The sequence below is a fragment of the Gigantopelta aegis genome, chromosome 8 (assembly GCF_016097555.1).
Source record: "Gigantopelta aegis isolate Gae_Host chromosome 8, Gae_host_genome, whole genome shotgun sequence".
Classification (NCBI taxonomy): Eukaryota; Metazoa; Mollusca; class Gastropoda; order Neomphalida; family Peltospiridae; genus Gigantopelta; species Gigantopelta aegis.
The window spans coordinates 79,574,894-79,596,054 of NC_054706.1; the positions used below are offsets into that span (position 1 = coordinate 79,574,894).

The 21,161-nt window shown below is 40.7% G+C and overlaps 1 protein-coding gene across 1 annotated transcript in view; it reads right to left on the minus strand.

The window, feature by feature from the left end:
• Positions 1 to 20,553, minus strand: part of LOC121378707 — a 34,346-nt gene extending 13,793 nt beyond the window's left edge. Inside the window, exons 1-2 of the mRNA XM_041506991.1 lie at positions 20,421 to 20,553; positions 845 to 2,094 (exon numbers count right to left, since the gene is read on the minus strand). Coding sequence (XP_041362925.1) covers positions 845 to 2,076 — 1,232 coding nt within the window. The 5' untranslated portion in view covers positions 2,077 to 2,094; positions 20,421 to 20,553. The remainder of the gene's footprint in view (positions 1 to 844; positions 2,095 to 20,420) is intronic.
• Between the last annotated feature and the right edge of the window lie 608 nt (positions 20,554 to 21,161).

The following is a 21,161-nucleotide window of genomic DNA, read 5'->3' on the forward strand; positions in this document are numbered from 1 at the left end:
CCAAGGGGGATAATTACAGTGAGAAGTGAAGATAATTGACCAACACATCTATATTATCTAAAGGATGTGATGCTTTACATTTTAACTGAAAATGGTTAATAACATGGAATATATATGAAGATGAATATGCACTGTACAAGTATGAAAACAATACTTATCATGACTCAAGGTGGAATCTAACACTTTCACCTACAGAGAGCACATGTTAACCAGTGCAAGATTAGTGGTTACAACATGTGTTCCACATTCCAGTATGTTGCAGTGAATCAGCAGGCACTTAAATTAGTAGTGAAAAAGTAGAAGTGACCTTTTCATTCTAACAAGGAAGGGAAAATGTTTAGTGAATATTTTGCAAGGTTGTGGATGCAGATATACTCAATACGAGTTGTAGCTTCTATATGCAACAGCATTGTTCACATTATGTTTTGTGTCATGCACCATTTTAAAAGTAATCCACTGATATGCATCAAATTTCAAAGTGAAGAATTACCATCCATAGACAATATCTGGTTTTAAAGTAAAGTTTATTTTGTTTAACAAACTATTACAGCACATTGGATGTCAAACATTTTATAATTCTGAGTCTTAAAGAGGAAACCTGCTACATGTTTCTATTAGTAGCAAGGGACCGTTTATATGCATCATCCCACAGACAGGATAGCACATACCACAGCCTTTGATATACCAGTTGTGATGAACTGGCAGGAATGAGAAATAGCTCAATGATCCCAACGATGGGGATCAATCCTAGACTGATCGCACAACAGGCTAAGTTCCTGTCTCACCTGTTCATAAAGGCCACTGAGTGGTTTCTATACACAGGTTTGATTGTACCGTATCTTACCTGCTAGAGGCTGGTTTCACTGGTTTCCGTCTCAACTCCACACGACCACCGTCGATTCCATTACACACGATATTACCACCTTGACTGTCTCCGCACACAGTTCCATTACACTGATCTCCGGCATCCACTGAACTTCTCTTACTGTGTCTCTCATGAACCGAATTATCACCAACATCCACTCTACGACTGTTTCTATTTCTCTCATGAACAGATCTATCACCAACAGATGCCGCCGAATGTCTGTTACTATTTCTCTCATGAATAGAAGGATCGGTCTTGTTATTGTTACACACACTCTCCGTCGGAAACACACTGCTACAAGTTACATTATCACACTTCACTTCAGGTCTCTCTGCCTCTTTTCTGACAACTGGTCCATTTTCCAAACTTTTAACGAAATCACTTGCCGAGAATTCGCACCGACATATAGAATCTGCTAAATGTTGAATCTCAGTCTGTGTGTTAGTTCTGTACGAGCCAGCGCGATACACGTCTGATATACTCAACTCCAAGTGATCGTCGACAGAATCGAACGCGGCCAGAGGCGCGCGAAAACTGACGTCATCGCGGAATATGTCTGATGCCTCACTCTTTGCGTGATCCATGCTCGTGTACATGGAGGCCACATAGTCTAAACTATCGGTCGACTTCCACGACAGGTGATTCTGTCTGTGCGGCTGTCTGTTTGGCAGTTTCTTGAGGCTCGACTTGAGACCGGCAATGTCCGAGTGCCTGTAAGTCTTAGGGCTGTTAATGTGGGTGGAGCACGTTGTGGGTTTCAGCCTTTGCCAGGCGGCGTGTCGTGGCCCACACGAGCAGTAGGTCGACAGTGCTGCCGCGGAACTCGGAGGATGATTAAACAGCGTCGACTTTCTAAACGTGATTTCACCGCACACCTCGCACGAGGTCCGACTGTCACGGAGAAGTTTTTGTTGACACCGGTCGCAGACTTCGTCGAGCTTTTCCTCGAATGCTGGTCCATCTTTGTCCGTTGAGGAGCCCAGACTACCAATGCCGCTGTCAGAGTTTTTAGTTTCGTGTTTCCTGTCACCGCTCAACGTTCCATCACTGCACTGGTTATCTTCAACTTCGTCTGTGCTGTTGTCTGGGCTGTACGAACGACTCTCCTGTTTCAGCAGCTTACTGTTCGGTTTCGACCGGTTTTCTTTTGGTAGCTTGTGTTTAGGGTAGTAAGCTGCATGATCGCCAGCCGCTGAGTAGCACCCACCCATCCTATGGACATGTCAGTTCTGAAAAACAGGAAAATATGCAACAGTTATAGCTAAAAGTGGGGTTATCTTTTCTTTTCTGAGTTGTTATACAGCCATAATCCACAAGTTTGCCAAAAAGGTGACTGGAGAGAATAAAACGTGCTTGCTTTCTGCGCTTTGCTCAACTAATTTATTTTGGCTATACATGTTCAAACAAAATTTGTCAAAGTTCTTAAAATATTTTTGTTCAGTTTAAAAATAACATCTACATGTAAAGTATTGATTCACCAAGTACAAACAAAGTCTGAACAGAGACCTAAAAAAACTCACAACTTTATATCTAAGTACTTCAACTTGATACATTAAATGATAAAAAAAAAAAAAAAAAATGACAAAAGCCACATGTATATTCAGACCTAGGAATAAACAAAAATCTGATTACTTCATTATGTGCTAACAAAGCTATAGTTCTAATTTACCTGTATCCAGAGCTACCCCCCCCCCCCCCCCCCCATACAATGTGAATACCTCAACAATAAGTGTTAACAAAGCTACAGTTCTAATTCCTATCATACAATGTGAATACCTGACACAATAAGTGTTAACAAAGCTATAGTTCTAATTCGCGTGTATCCAGAGCTACCCCCCCCCCCCCCCCCCACAAAAACACCACCTATCATACAATGTGAATACCTGACACAATAAGTGTTAACAAAGCTACAGTTCTAATTCGCGTGTATCCAGAGCTACCCCCCCCCCCCCCCCACAAAAACACCACCTATCATACAATGTGAATACCTGGCACAATAAGTGTTAACAAAGCTACAGGTCTAATTCGCGTGTATCCAGAGCTACCCCCCCCCCCCCCCCACAAAAAACACCACCTCTAATTCGCGTGTATCCAGAGCTACCCCCCCCCCCCCCCCCACAAAAACACCACCTATCATACAATGTGAATACCTGGCACAATAAGTGTTAACAAAGCTACAGTTCTAATTCGCGTGTATCCAGAGCTACCCCCCCCCCCCCCACAAAAACACCACCTATCATACAATGTGAATACCTGGCACAATAAGTGTTAACAAAGCTACAGTTCTAATTCGCGTGTATCCAGAGCTACCCCCCCCCCCCCCCCCCCCACAAAAACACCACCTATCATACAATGTGAATACCTGGCACAATAAGTGTTAACAAAGCTACAGTTCTAATTCGCGTGTATCCAGAGCTACCCCCCCCCCCCCCCCCACAAAAACACCACCTATCATACAATGTGAATACCTGGCACAATAAGTGTTAACAAAGCTATAGTTCTAATTTACCTGTATCCAGAGCTACCCCCCCCCCCCCCCCCCCACAAAAACACCACCTATCATACAATGTGAATACCTGGCACAATAAGTGTTAACAAAGCTACAGTTCTAATTCGCGTGTATCCAGAGCTACCCCCCCCCCCCCCCCCCCCAAAAACACCCCCTATCATACAATGTGAATACCTGGCACAATAAGTGTTAACAAAGCTACAGTTCTAATTCGCGTGTATCCAGAGCTACCCCCCCCCCCCCCCCCCCCAAAAACACCACCTATCATACAATGTGAATACCTGGCACAATAAGTGTTAACAAAGCTACAGTTCTAATTCGCGTGTATCCAGAGCTACCCCCCCCCCCCCCAGAGCTACACCACCCATACAATGTGAATACCTGGCACCCAAAGCTACAGTTCCCGTGTATCCAGAGCTACAAAAAAACACCACCTATCATACAATGTGAATACCTGGCACAATAAGTGTTAACAAAGCTACAGTTCTAATTCGCGTGTATCCAGAGCTACCCCCCCCCCCCCCACAAAAACACCACCTATCATACAATGTGAATACCTGGCACAATAAGTGTTAACAAAGCTACAGTTCTAATTCGCGTGTATCCAGAGCTACCCCCCCCCCCCCCCCCCCCCCACAAAAACACCACCTATCATACAATGTGAATACCTGGCACAATAAGTGTTAACAAAGCTATAGTTCTAATTCGCGTGTATCCAGAGCTACCCCCCCCCCCCCCCCCCCACAAAAACACCACCTATCATACAATGTGAATACCTGGCACAATAAGTGTTAACAAAGCTACAGTTCTAATTCGCGTGTATCCAGAGCTACCCCCCCCCCCCCCATCCCCCACAAAAACACCACCTATCATACAATGTGAATACCTGGCACAATAAGTGTTAACAAAGCTACAGTTCTAATTCGCGTGTATCCAGAGCTACCCCCCCCCCCCACCCCCCACAAAAACACCACCTATCATACAATGTGAATACCTGGCACAATAAGTGTTAACAAAGCTACAGTTCTAATTCGCGTGTATCCAGAGCTACCCCCCCCCCCACAATAAGTGTTAACAAAGCTACCCCCCACAAAAACACACCACCTATCATACAATGTGAATACCTGGCACAATAAGTGTTAACAAAGCTACAGTTCTAATTCGCGTGTATCCAGAGCTACCCCCCCCCCCCCCCACAAAAAACACCACCTATCATACAATGTGAATACCTGGCACAATAAGTGTTAACAAAGCTACAGTTCTAATTCGCGTGTATCCAGAGCTACCCCCCCCCCCCCCCCCCCCCACAAAAACACCACCTATCATACAATGTGAATACCTGGCACAATAAGTGTTAACAAAGCTACAGGTCTAATTCGCGTGTATCCAGAGCTACCCCCCCCCCCCCCCCACAAAAACACCACCTATCCAGTGAATACCTGGCACAATAAGTGTTAACAAAGCCCCCCCAGAGCTACCCCCCCACCCCCCACAAAAACACCACCTATCATACAATGTGAATACCTGGCACAATAAGTGTTAACAAAGCTACAGTTCTAATTCGCGTGTATCCAGAGCTACCCCCCCCCCCCCCCCCCCCACAAAAACACCACCTATCATACAATGTGAATACCTGGCACAATAAGTGTTAACAAAGCTACAGTTCTAATTCGCGTGTATCCAGAGCTACCCCCCCCCCCCCCCCCCCACAAAAACACCACCTATCATACAATGTGAATACCTGGCACAATAAGTGTTAACAAAGCTACAGTTCTAATTCGCGTGTATCCAGAGCTACCCCCCCCCCCCCCCCCCCACAAAAACACCACCTATCATACAATGTGAATACCTGGCACAATAAGTGTTAACAAAGCTACAGTTCTAATTCGCGTGTATCCAGAGCTACCCCCCCCCCCCCCCCCCCCCCACAAAAACACCACCTATCATACAATGTGAATACCTGGCACAATAAGTGTTAACAAAGCTACAGTTCTAATTCGCGTGTATCCAGAGCTACCCCCCCCCCCCCCCCACCCCCCACAAAAACACCACCTATCATACAATGTGAATACCTGGCACAATAAGTGTTAACAAAGCTACAGTTCTAATTCGCGTGTATCCAGAGCTACCCCCCCCCCCCCCCCCACAAAAACACCACCTATCATACAATGTGAATACCTGGCACAATAAGTGTTAACAAAGCTACAGTTCTAATTCGCGTGTATCCAGAGCTACCCCCCCCCCCCCCCCCCCCCCAAAAAACACCACCTATCATACAATGTGAATACCTGGCACAATAAGTGTTAACAAAGCTACAGTTCTAATTCGCGTGTATCCAGAGCTACCCCCCCCCCCCCACCCCCCACAAAAACACCACCTATCATACAATGTGAATACCTGGCACAATAAGTGTTAACAAAGCTACAGTTCTAATTCGCGTGTATCCAGAGCTACCCCCCCCCCCCCCCCCCCCCCACAAAAACACCACCTATCATACAATGTGAATACCTGGCACAATAAGTGTTAACAAAGCTATAGTTCTAATTCGCGTGTATCCAGAGCTACCCCCCCCCCCCCCCCCCCCACAAAAAACACCACCTATCATACAATGTGAATACCTGGCACAATAAGTGTTAACAAAGCTACAGTTCTAATTCGCGTGTATCCAGAGCTACCCCCCCCCCCCCCCCCCCCACAAAAACACCACCTATCATACAATGTGAATACCTGGCACAATAAGTGTTAACAAAGCTACAGTTCTAATTCGCGTGTATCCAGAGCTACCCCCCCAATAAGTGTTAACAAAGCTACCTAATTCCGTGTATCCAGAGCTACCCCCCCCCCCCCCCACAAAAACACCACCTATCATACAATGTGAATACCTGGCACAATAAGTGTTAACAAAGCTACAGTTCTAATTCGCGTGTATCCAGAGCTACCCCCCCCCCCCCCCCCCACAAAAACACCACCTATCATACAATGTGAATACCTGGCACAATAAGTGTTAACAAAGCTACAGTTCTAATTCGCGTGTATCCAGAGCTACCCCCCCCCCCCCCCCCCCCACAAAAACACCACCTATCATACAATGTGAATACCTGGCACAATAAGTGTTAACAAAGCTACAGTTCTAATTCGCGTGTATCCAGAGCTACCCCCCCCCCCCCCCCCCACCTACAAAACACCACCTATCATACAATGTGAATACCTGGCACAATAAGTGTTAACAAAGCTACAGTTCTAATTCGCGTGTATCCAGAGCTACCCCCCCCCCCCCCCCCCCCCCACAAAAACACCACCTATCATACAATGTGAATACCTGGCACAATAAGTGTTAACAAAGCTACAGTTCTAATTCGCGTGTATCCAGAGCTACCCCCCCCCCACCCCCCACAAAAACACCACCTATCATACAATGTGAATACCTGGCACAATAAGTGTTAACAAAGCTACAGTTCTAATTCGCGTGTATCCAGAGCTACCCCCCCCCCCCCCCCCCCCCACAAAAACACCACCTATCATACAATGTGAATACCTGGCACAATAAGTGTTAACAAAGCTACAGTTCTAATTCGCGTGTATCCAGAGCTACCCCCCCCCCCCCCCCCCCCCCAAAAACACCACCTATCATACAATGTGAATACCTGGCACAATAAGTGTTAACAAAGCTACAGTTCTAATTCGCGTGTATCCAGAGCTACCCCCCCCCCCCCCCCCACAAAACACCACCTATCATACAATGTGAATACCTGGCACAATAAGTGTTAACAAAGCTACAGTTCTAATTCGCGTGTATCCAGAGCTACCCCCCCCCCCCCCCCCCCCCCCACAAAAACACCACCTATCATACAATGTGAATACCTGGCACAATAAGTGTTAACAAAGCTACAGTTCTAATTCGCGTGTATCCAGAGCTACCCCCCCCCCCCCCCCCCCACAAAAACACCACCTATCATACAATGTGAATACCTGGCACAATAAGTGTTAACAAAGCTACAGTTCTAATTCGCGTGTATCCAGAGCTACCCCCCCCCCCCCCCCACAAAAACACCACCTATCATACAATGTGAATACCTGGCACAATAAGTGTTAACAAAGCTACAGTTCTAATTCGCGTGTATCCAGAGCTACCCCCCCCCCCCCCCCCCCCCCCCCAAAAAACACCACCTATCATACAATGTGAATACCTGGCACAATAAGTGTTAACAAAGCTACAGTTCTAATTCGCGTGTATCCAGAGCTACCCCCCCCCCCCCCCACAAAAACACCACCTATCATACAATGTGAATACCTGGCACAATAAGTGTTAACAAAGCTACAGTTCTAATTCGCGTGTATCCAGAGCTACCCCCCCCCCCCCCCCCCCACAAAAACACCACCTATCATACAATGTGAATACCTGGCACAATAAGTGTTAACAAAGCTACAGTTCTAATTCGCGTGTATCCAGAGCTACCCCCCCCCCCCCCCCCCCACAAAAACACCACCTATCATACAATGTGAATACCTGGCACAATAAGTGTTAACAAAGCTACAGTTCTAATTCGCGTGTATCCAGAGCTACCCCCCCCCCCCCCCCCCCCCAAAAAAACACCACCTATCATACAATGTGAATACCTGGCACAATAAGTGTTAACAAAGCTACAGTTCTAATTCGCGTGTATCCAGAGCTACCCCCCCCCCCACCCCCCACAAAAACACCACCTATCATACAATGTGAATACCTGGCACAATAAGTGTTAACAAAGCTACACCTATCCATACAATATCATACAATGTGAATACCTGGCACAATAAGTGTTAACAAAGCTACAGTTCTAATTCGCGTGTATCCAGAGCTACCCCCCCCCCCCCCCCACAAAAACACCACCTATCATACAATGTGAATACCTGGCACAATAAGTGTTAACAAAGCTACAGTTCTAATTCGCGTGTATCCAGAGCTACCCCCCCCCCCCCCCCCACAAAAACACCACCTATCATACAATGTGAATACCTGGCACAATAAGTGTTAACAAAGCTACAGTTCTAATTCGCGTGTATCCAGAGCTACCCCCCCACCCCCCACAAAAACACCACCTATCATACAATGTGAATACCTGGCACAATAAGTGTTAACAAAGCTACAGTTCTAATTCGCGTGTATCCAGAGCTACCCCCCCCCCCCCCCCCCCACAAAAACACCACCTATCATACAATGTGAATACCTGGCACAATAAGTGTTAACAAAGCTACAGTTCTAATTCGCGTGTATCCAGAGCTACCCCCCCCCCCCCCCCCCCCCCCAAAAAACACCACCTATCATACAATGTGAATACCTGGCACAATAAGTGTTAACAAAGCTACAGTTCTAATTCGCGTGTATCCAGAGCTACCCCCCCCCCCCCCCCCCCCCCACAAAAACACCACCTATCATACAATGTGAATACCTGACACAATAAGTGTTAACAAAGCTACAGTTCTAATTCGCGTGTATCCAGAGCTACCCCCCCCCCCCCCCCCCACAAAAACACCACCTATCATACAATGTGAATACCTGGCACAATAAGTGTTAACAAAGCTACAGGTCTAATTCGCGTGTATCCAGAGCTACCCCCCCACCCCCCCAGTCTCCTGTGGAGAAAGACTTTACAAACATGCACGGCTGGACTGAGCTGAGCAGGACAAGCAAAACACTTTCTTATAAAAATTAAATTATAACCTGAATAAAAGAGAAAATATATAATTTTAAAAACAAAATGGTGGGAGGGTATCCAGAAAATGATACAGGTCAGAGCCTAAAGCCATAGGGTGAAATGTTTGTCCAAGAAAACTAGATAAAAAGTTAAGTTGCCTTGGTGTCCCTCCAACTTGCCTTAATGCCCTAATGTTATTTAGTAAACCGTATGGAACACTTTGAGTTCTAGTGGCATAAACAATTACAAATCTGACCCCTGTTCTGGATGTTGTGGTCAAAATGGTAGACATGTGCAGGAAATTTTAAATGGCGAGGTCTAGACTATAGAAGGCTGCAATAACGAATAACAAAACATCAATCTGAGAGACTTTTATACAACAAACATATTTAAAACCCCTCAAATATGCTTCGGATGTGGAGGGGGGGGAGGGGGGAGGGGAGGAGTTGACACCTGAAACCCTCAAAGTGCACCTGCACCTGTTATCGTTTCGCTCAGTATTACAGACTTCATACTGCCAAGCCTCGATTAAGTTTACAACAAAACGACCCGAAGTTACGGAGCCTGTTTTTCTTAACGCAGGTATTTAAGCATTGTAAATGTATGTAGTTATAAGTGTGTGAGACATAATCAGGTATTTAAGCATTGTAAATGTATGTAGTTATAAGTGTGTGAGACATAATCAGGTATTTAAGCATTGTAAATGTATGTAGTTATAAGAGTGTGAGACATAAATTAACAGGCTTTGTAAATTCGGCCCAACAATTTCAGCAGAACTTGGGTAGTGGGAGTGGGATAATAAACTAAACGAGTCCCACTAAATCTGTACCGGATTAATAACCAGCTGATAATGATTCCGATTAGCAGTTTTGTTGATACATGGACAATAACAAGGAACAAGACAAGTGTGATCTCCACGGATGTTACCTAATACAAACTACACAACGGGATATTTATTTTATCACTTGTTTTAAATGACTGGCTTTATATTTATACAGAACTGACATATTAAATAAATAAATAAATATTTTGGAAGTCAAATAGTGTGAGTAACTGTACATGTTATATATACAGTCAAACGTTCTCTAGCGGCCACCTTTATTCAGGCTCGAACTTAATACAGAGTCAGACGTTCTCTAGCGGCCACCTTTATTCAGGCTCGAACTTAATACAGAGTCAAACGTTCTCTAGCGGCCACCTTTATTCAGGCTCGAACTTAACATACAGTCAAACGTTCTCTAGCGGCCACCTTTATTCAGGCTCGAACTTAACATACAGTCAAACGTTCTCTAGCGGCCACCGTTATTCAGGCTCGAACTTAACATACAGTCAAACGTTCTCTAGCGGCCACCGTTATTCAGGCTCGAACTTAACATACAGTCAAACGTTCTCTAGCGGCCACCGTTATTCAGGCTCGAACTTAACATACAGTCAAACGTTCTCTAGCGGCCACCGTTATTCAGGCTCGAACTTAACATACAGTCAAACGTTCTCTAGCGGCCACCTTTATTCAGGCTCGAACTTAACATACAGTCAAACGTTCTCTAGCGGCCACCTTTATTCAGGCTCGAACTTAACATACAGTCAAACGTTCTCTAGCGGCCACCTTTATTCAGGCTCGAACTTAACATACAGTCAAACGTTCTCTAGCGGCCACCGTTATTCAGGCTCGAACTTAACATACAGTCAAACGTTCTCTAGCGGCCACCTTTATTCAGGCTCGAACTTAACATACAGTCAAACGTTCTCTAGCGGCCACCTTTATTCAGGCTCGAACTTAACATACAGTCAAACGTTCTCTAGCGGCCACCTTTATTCAGGCTCGAACTTAACATACAGTCAAACGTTCTCTAGCGGCCACCGTTATTCAGGCTCGAACTTAACATACAGTCAAACGTTCTCTAGCGGCCACCTTTATTCAGGCTCGAACTTAACATACAGTCAAACGTTCTCTAGCGGCCACCTTTATTCAGGCTCGAACTTAATGACTGCAGAGATATTGAGATATAAATTGCTGTGGGTTGGGAGCATCACCAAATGGCCACTGGATAAAAAAAATTACAGCCGTCGCTAAAACTCCCCAAGAAGTGCAAAATGAATATATCTGGTGTAAATTATCTGCCAGTATTTAACATTTGACGTATGTTTACATGCAACAAAATAACCTTTCAGTCAGATTTATTTGCTGGAAAAGTATTCTTTTACAAATTGCCGTCAATGGGCCATTAAAAATGCCGGATGACAAATTCTTAAGTTTGAGCCCTACTTTATTAAACAGCCACCTGTGTTAACATACCACATTTGTATTCTTCCAAATCATCTAATATAGTACATACTATTCTATAGTGCACACTGACCTGTATTAAACAGCCACCTGTGTTAACATACCACATTTGTATTCTTCCAAATCATCTAATATAGTACATACTATTCTATAGTGCACACTGACCTGTATTAAACAGCCACCTGTGTTAACAGACCACATTAGTATTCTTCCAAATCATCTAATATAGTACGTACTATTCTATAGTGCACACTGACCTGTATTAAACAGCCACCTGTGTTAACAGACACCACATTTGTATTCTTCCAAATCATCTAATATAGTACATACTATTCTATAGTGCACACTGACCTGTATTAAACAGCCACCTGTATTAACAGACCACATTTGTATTCTTCCAAATCATCTAATATAGTACATACTATTCGATAGTGCACACTGACCTGTATTAAAACGCTAGCGGTCTTTAAGAAGCCACAGTTTGATACTCCCATCTGTGAATGTTTAAACCAGGTTTGACTGTATACAAACACAGCATGTCAAAGTGGTATTAAGCTGTATACACAATGAAACATGCCAAAAACTGTGCTGACCCCAACTAGACTGAAGTGACAACTGAAACGGGAAATAAATCATTGACTTAATTTACTGCTGCTATCCTGGTTCCTAGTCCTACCTGTTTTATAGTTACAGGTACAATCCACATGTAGCTGTCACAAATACAGTCACCACCACGAGATCAAAGACTCCCTAGTGTAGTACACTGTACATCATGTTACACAAAACTGTAGTACACTGTACATCATGTTACACAAAACTGTAGTACACTGTACATCATGTTACACAAAACTATGTAACAGCAGAGATTATTTAATAAAACTTGGTTGTACATTTACACTCAAATTCATTTTTAGAAATGAAATTAAAAGTCTTTAAAATAAATCTTTTTCATTTAATATATAGTTTCACTGATATGCTTACCACTTACATTTTTAAAATGCACATAATTCGGAATTTTTTGTGCTGGAGTGTTGTTATAACACTAATTAATTAATTTATTAATTCATAAAAACGGTTAATATATTTATTTGTAAACATTTTCCACCGACACTGTATTACATGTAACCCCAGTTTAAATATGCACCAAACCTTGAAATAATTTGAGGTGTCAAACCCTTACCTTTGTTACTCACCTGGCGATGTACTAGAACTAAGAATTAAAAATCATCAATATTGCACCTGAAGTATGGCTGAAAACACCTGACGGAGTGCCACTTGAATTCTATAGCACTGTGTGCCACAGGTACGCCGCTATACGAGCTATACCAGTACGTACAGGCACTAGCAATCAATGGTCAGAACATTACGATCGCAGATACCGGCGTGCTGATTAATTAATCATAGTAATCTAGTTATGGACAGCATGACAGGTGGATTTATGCCATCGGAAATGTATATATGTATGTAACTGGATGAACATACTAAAGGTCACTGAAGTGCACATGCGAATATGCGAGTTGCATGTGTGTGAACATGATGATGCATGTGACAATGACAATGTGTACACGTGAATCAGAATGTATGAAAACAAATCACAGTACAGCATTAAGTATGTTTTGATGATTACTATCTTCAATACATAAACTGTATCCTTTAAACAAGGTTTTTTAAAAAAGTCCCCCCAAAATATGTGTCTGTGTGCACATGTGACTGCATATGTACAGTATGTATGAGGGCCGGGGGGGGGGGAGAAAGAGGTGACTTGCTGATACACGTTTGGTTAGGATAATCTCTGTCAGTGGGTTATATCTTGTTCCAGCCAGTGCATCACGACTGGTATATCAAATGCTGTGGTATATGTAAAAATTACCAAATGTTTGACATCCAATAGCCAATGATAAAAAAATCAATGTGCTCTAGTGGTGCCATTAAACAAAACAAACAGTTTTTATGTTCAAATGTTTTATGTTAAAAAATCAATCGTACCTGCACACTAACAGTTTCTTTCTAAATGTGTCACATTGGTAAGTTTATTTTTATAGACACATGCATGTACTTTAACAACTTAGTTAAGTTTATTTTTATAGACACATGCATGTACTTTAACAACTTAGTTAAGTTTATTTTTATAGACACATGCATGTACTTTAACAACTTAATTAAGTTTAAGTAATTTATGACTAAAAACCATAATCCATTTTTTCTTAAATTTTACAACAAAACAAAAGCTTAGATATATGCAAACAAATAACTCACCTAAATTCCCTCTCTGAAAAAAGAGAGAAGTTTTGGGTACTAAAACTCACGGATACCTACAAGAAGAACTGTGTGTACACAACACTACATCCCAGTTTGAAAACAACACAGTGAAGTTAGGTGTCTGGTAAAGTGATTATGTTTAGAAACCGTAAACAAAGGTAAGCAGAGCATGCTAGTTTATCGAACCAAGTCTAATCTTGATCTGCCAGCTGTGATGTTGGTCGAGTATACCTGTCAGTAGTATATGTTTCTTAGCCGGAGGGGGAGTTGGTTTGTACCTGGAGGCCTCCCATCACAGACAGCCTGCAGTGTGCCAGTGTGCTAATGTACAGGTCTGTCAGAAAATAACATGCAAACACCCAGCTGTGCTTATCACAACACTCAGCAGGAGATGAGCAAGAACACTGAAATCTCTCCACAAGCTGTTATCTTTCATGATGAAGGGACCAACCATATGTTGTACTGTGAACAGTTTCTCTTTTAAATTACACCTTTTTTTAATAGCAGAAAATTCACATCTTAATAAAAACAAATCAAAATGAATTCTTATCAAAATTTATGTTTGTAGAAAAAAGGAAAGAAAGTTACTTCTTGCTATCAATGATGAGTCGAGACATCTATATTCTCTCTTACTGAGGTATATAGGACAGAGCTGCCCCATCAAAGAAAGCTATAAAAGATATTTCTTTCTCTCATCCTTACTTGGGCAAGCCTCGATCCAGGTCGAAATTACCATGGGTGCACTTTTTGTATCCCACATGACCGCATATGATGGTAAGGTAAGGAAATGTTTTATGATAGAGTCTTATAGTCTACATTTAAAACTGAAAGAAGATTGTTTTGTGGCTGTGGCTGTAATTTTACACTTCAACGTGGAAAAGACAAAGACCTATTACGACAATTAGGTCGCAAATAGTATTGTTGTGGATAATTAGTTCCTAGTCAAATAAAACATTTAGTGAGAAGGTCTGGTAAAGTCTTAAACTAGCGAATGTCAGCTTAAACAATGATAGGTATTCCATGAGAAAAAGAGCCATTTAAATTAAAAACAAGAGTCAGGGTTCGAAATAGGAAGAACAATATGGCCTAATGTTATTTTTTTTTTATATAGCAGGCCAAAAAAGAAATACATGTATGTCCTTCCGAGAAAAAAAATGGCCTGCTGAAAATTAAACAGCACGAGATAAAGGGAGGGTTTAGAACAGGGTGTGGAAAATGAGGACCTCTGAGACAGCATCATGGCATTAAATTATAACACAATCACAAGCTAAGTAGCAGGTGAGATAATTGTACTTACATCTGTCTCTTGAAAGATGACCTATAATTATTTTTGTAGTTTTAAAACATGAATTTCCATTTCATCTGCTAGGTCTAAAACATGGCCTGCTTTTTGCAGGACGCCATTTCGAGAGTCAAGGTGAGGTACATGATACACCATTCAAAGTAGGCGGTGGTGACCTAATTGTGATATGCAACACACTGCTATCCACAGTTGTAATTGCATACAGTTTGATGATCCTATATAAATCATTTGATAAGAAAGATATAACCCGGACAAGGATTTATTTTAAAGTATGTTAATATGTGAAAAGTAGGTCGCAGTGACCTAGTTATGGTAGGCAACAGACCACCATCCCAAGTTGTACTTACATGCAAGGTTTCTATTGATCATATATGAACTGATAACAAAGATAGGCTCCAGAAACAAAATGTTTATGGTGTACAGATGGACAAGGCCATATCATAATACAACCCATCAAAGACTGGCATATAACATACAAAACAAAATGTTTGGTCTAATCACCTATATAAATTAATAACATAGCCGTAAAAGTGAAACTTAAATATTTGTAAGTATTAAAACAATATTGCTGAAAATTGTGACATTGTTTTGCTGCCTAATAACAAACCACTTAAATATTGCTGGACTCTTTTCAAGAGAAACATTTGTGTAGGACAACGTATGTCTGGTGGTACTTGTCTGCCATTACTTTTTTCAAGAGAAACATTTGTGTAAGACAACGTATGTCTGATAGTACTTGTCTGCCAGGACAAGTGGCTGTGAGAGGTGATGTAGATCCCTAGATCGGGTCAGTTTAACATTTCACCAAATCACATAATAAACTTCCAAATTTTTATAGAAACCAAGTTATTTCGTAACAAAATATCAATTAGTACATTAATATTTATACATGAATATTTTTCGCAAATTAAAATAAAAGTTGCCAATTGTTTTTAAAATTAGCAATTGGCGAATGCCAGAGTTAGCCCCGTGTCAGTTTAAAAACAGTGGATAAACACATCCATGAGAGCAGCCAATGACTGGATTGACATGAATAATAAACACATCCATGAGAGCAGTCAGTGACTGGATTGACATGAATAATAAACACATCCATGAGAGCAGTCAATGACTGGATTGACATGAATAATAAACACAACTCTTAGTGAGAGCTAAAAGATTTCTTCATTCTTTTTCTCCACAAAGTGTTGAAATAACCATGTCAGACACCAAATAGTGACCTTAAACAAATAATCCTTTCCTTACCTTGAATAATACCTGTAGACATGTATCTAATTAATGGAAAAGTCTAAAATGATAGAATATAGAATATAACTTATAAGTGAAACATAACTTATAACATGTAACGTATATGAAAATAAAATATCTCTTTTATCATATCAGTCAATGTGCAAATCATTCATAGCCGACAACAAATTAATTAATATTTTAAAACCCAATTTTGACAGACCTCCAACAAATACATCCAAAAACACATTAGTTGACACTTCTGTTTCAGGTGAGATAATCCCTATGCAATAAAACCAATACCAGGTAAAAGTCAATCAGCTAATTGATTAAAACATCTGACCCACGTGGCATGTGCCACTCCAGCAGGCACTTGTTTACAGAATACATTATGCAATCCAATTAAGTGTTTTGTCAGCCAAAATATGACGTCTATATCATGGGACACGTGCCCTTTGGAAGGTAATCATGCATTTTAGGGTAAATTATATGAAGAATGTTCATGTTATTGAAAATAATAGTTCATGACTAGATCAATACATCCATAATGCACTCAGTGACAATATACATGTAGGAATAATTTGCCGTCATCATTTCTGGGACTATTAGAACAATAGGAAATAAAACTATTTATCCTGCAATCACCGTTTCTAATGGCCGATTATGATGACTGATTAAACCAAAGTCATAAACGTATACCAGCAGATTATCACTTTTGACGTCACATACATTACAAAATTGTTACCTTGACCTTTAAGTCATCCATCGTACAATGTAGGTAAAATAACAGAAATAATTGTTTTCCCCGTTAATGTTTAATGGAGTACAGGATAAAAATACTAACTAGTTAATGACATAAGATATTGGCTTTATACTGTTCACACTGAATGGGGAAATTCCACTTGGCAAGCATCTCAGAATTTTCCATTTTTACCTTCACAGGATAAACCTGATATCATATGTTATTAACTAATTATTCTCTGTATAGATTGATTGAAGATTTTATCATGCTCCCATACCCCCATACCACTGAGGTTTCGAGCATGTCCCCCCCCCCCCCCCCCCCCCCGGCTTGATCTCTGGAGGCCAGTGGCCGAGTCTGGGGCATTCTCTGTATATACAACTGTAGCAGAGAAACATAATAAATTTGTCTTATTCACAAAATGCACACATTGTTACATGGCACAATTTGTAAAATGTCTCACTGACCATGGCTTAATCAACAGGGAACATTTAGTTCAGTATCACATCGCAATTCACTATGCAAGATTCATAGATTGCTACACAATTTAAAACCATTAAACACTAGTTACTATTCAATTTTCAATGAACTAGAAAAGTTTGCTACTTAAAATTTAAAAACCAGAATGTTCCCTGCTTAACTGGTTTGTTTCATTCATGTACCTGGCGTCACCAAAATTGATACTGACAGTGACCTCTAGCAAAATCTATTTCACTTTAATGACTTCTTACATTATTAAGTGTTATCGTTGAAAACTATAATAATGTTCAGCAACTGTTTGATGACACAGTGTTGATTACCATTGAAAATAGGACCTTGTTTGAGAAAAGTAGGTAGCTTCATCTAATGGATGCGGTGAAGTGTGCAATTAGAAACATGGAAAGTATAGGTGATGCAGAGGACTGGAGAAGCCTATAAAATTCATTGCCTGCTGCTTACTAATGGATAACTTTATAATCATCCCATTTCACACATATCCTGGAGTGTTCCTTTTTCGTACAGAGCTCTAGGTGTCATATTAGTACTAATATCACTACTTGCCATGACAACAATAATTTTTAAAAAGCTTTACTAACCTTAAAGTGTGGGCCTTTATCCTTTATTTGCACAATCCATTAAGAAAATTAGAAGTTACTGAGAGTCAGTAAACATTTCACAATGGTCCTAATAGAAGTTGAGAATTATATTTTCATGTATCACCCACAACTGGAACTAATGGGTCTAGGCCACTCCAACAAAATTAAGTGATTATCATGCAGTATCGATGGCAAGGAATTGAAGAATACAGAACCAGGATGGGAAACCTGCAAACAGAACTTATTTCCTACACTGTTCATAAATTTTATAGGAATAATTTAAGTTTTCGGGTTTAGCCTATAGAATAAAAAAAAGTCAGTGTAGTGTGACACAAAACTGATTTTAAACATATAACAGGACTACACCTATACCAGTGTCTACATCCATAAAATAAGCCCACAGCTAGGAGAGAGAAAAAGATGTTTGTACATTAAAGCTAATTTTGCTGCCCACTATAAAAGTAATTAAATGCTAAATTTTGACTAAAACAAAGCACATCTGATGACATCACATCCTGGCACTTGGTTTAAAGAGAACTTGAATCCAGTGTCAATGTTTACTTTTTTAACTGATGACTTTTTACAAAAGGAAATTAAGGATTATTAAAAATTGGTAAATATTCAACTGTATAATCATTAATATAATAATTTACCTCTTTAAAATAATTTTTCATAAAAGATGCAATGTTTTCCAACTATATTTAAACAGCTGAAAATGTATCAAAGAACAAACTATTGAGTGAGATATATTTATTTTTCATGGCTACACAAGAGAACACAGACAAAAACACAATCATTGAATGCATATCAAGATTAGGACTCCAGGGGACACTTCCTCATTAAGAGCAAGAGATCTATTACACATGTATAATTATACATTTTCCAACACTTTCTTTGTTTTGTTTGACGACACCACTAGAGCACAATGATTTATTAGTCAACAGCTACTGGATGTCAAACATAATTTTGAAATATAGTCTTAGTGAGGAAACCCAATAATTTTTTTCTACCAAGGCATCACAAAGACGGGATAACACATACCACAGCCTTTGATATACCAGTAGTGCACTGGCTGGAACAAGAAATAGTGGAATGTTTTCTACGGGGATCAATCCTAGACTGACTGTGAATCATGTAAGATCTTTACCACTGCTTTCCAAAAGACACCAACTAGTATACATACCACAACCTTAATACAATACACCAGGGAACACTTTCTTCATTAGCGATAGTTTGCTTTCGAGACGTTTCGGTCCTGATGCATGTTTGGCCCCAGACATTTCAGCCCCTGTCAATTTGGGCCCCATAACCCTATAATTGTTTTGGCCCCGGTCACATCTTGATTTGTATTTGATTAAATGAAACTATTTAAATCAATGTGTGTTTTGTTGTTTATTTTAGATATCGTTACTTTGTGTGCAATGCTTTGTGCTATTATTAAGTATATTAAGTGTTTAAGTGTAAAAAGACTGCACAGGTAAGGAAACAATTCATATTAGACGGCCATTTTATTACATTACAAATTAAAAAGAAATGTTTCTTGGCTTATATCCCAATTATTATTTTATTTTCCATAACATTATAGTTATCTTAACATTACTGACATTAAACATAACTTAACACTGGCGTAGGAAGCGGGGTGGGGGGGGGGTCATGTTTTGCTTTATATCTGCCTTATAATAGTGTAAAAGTGTGCCCCCCCCCCCCCCCCCCCCCCCCGACACACTTTTTGGCACCTTCCTATGTCATTGCTTAACCTACAATTATTTTGGTCAATGCTGGATAATAAATTAAAACACCATTTATGTATGGAAATCGTTCTTTTTAAAAAGTTGTTCTAGATATGTCAACCACTGTATAATGTTTTAAATTTGTGTAGCGATCTCTGAAACTTGTGTAACTAATTGTGACACAATACTGAACAAAATGGTCCGTGTATACCAGTCACGAAGTATTGATTGGAACAGGAAACTATCATCTGCTGCACCATAGGGGAGTACTTTACCATAGCTACAACCCACTCAACACTGGGCGAGTAAAACTAACATCCCTGTAGCACTAATGACAGCTATCGAGCCAACACATGCACACTTTTGTACATGCATGTTATGGAATTAATGTGAAGCTTTTCTTTACAAAGGTTACTTGGGACTCAGGGTGGTTGACTCAGGGTGGTTGATTCTGTCTCTGGTCAAATCTGCAGTGAGATCACTATATTTTTTTCTTCCTTTTTTTATTTGCCAATGATTTGGCTCACAAGGCTGGGCATGATTTCACATCTGTCATGGTACTACTCTACAATATGCTAATCAGCAAACGGATTTAACGCATTCCACACACTTGCAAAAACAGGGGTAATAACAGGAAAAATAATGTTCCCAAGCATGCAAACATAACTTGTAAGGCTAAGCTATTAAAATAAATATGCTTCGTCCAAGTCTTTTGTTTGGAAAATGCTTGAAACGAAACCCGCTACTCACAGTTAAATGGGCCAGCTCAAGTCGACGCCTGTTTTAGAGGGCGATGTATTGATTTAACTGTCGATACATTTCACTGTAATTAACAAATACACAAGCCACAGCAGATTCTTTTGACAGGTGAGTGAGGTGTCACACAATACACAGAGGGCGCAATAAATAAGCACCACCTAGACGATGTCTTTTATCTAAATAGAGTTATCTACCTTTCACCAGTAAATATTTTCAGTTCTTAAAGTTGCATTTAATATCAGAAACACGTTTAAGAGGCTTTGACCCTTTGTTTACCCAGCACTAGCGGATCCGGTGGTGGGGGGTATGGTGGGGGTGATGGGGGATGGGTGGGGTGGTGTTTCCAGACCCCCTTTTAGTAAATTCGAGCATGATTTGTTGAGCTGTAAGAGGTGCGTTGTGTAAAAGGAGAGATCAGTCATCACATTTGGACCCTCCCCTGCTCTGAGGCTATTTATATAAATTATGGGCAACACAAATATGTTAATTGTACCTTTTGCCATGGACCTGGTCACTGGAATGAATGAATTAATAAATGTTTAGCGACACCCCAACATAAAAAATACACCAAACAATGGTAAAACATATGAATGAACTTATTATTAACATCAATATAAAATTAAAACACAGTGTAAACAGTTGTACAGCGTATAAAGTATATTAACATTTCGAGTATATGAATAATCCTTGATGGTTCAAAATGATTAAACTCCACCAAAATGTGGTGAACCG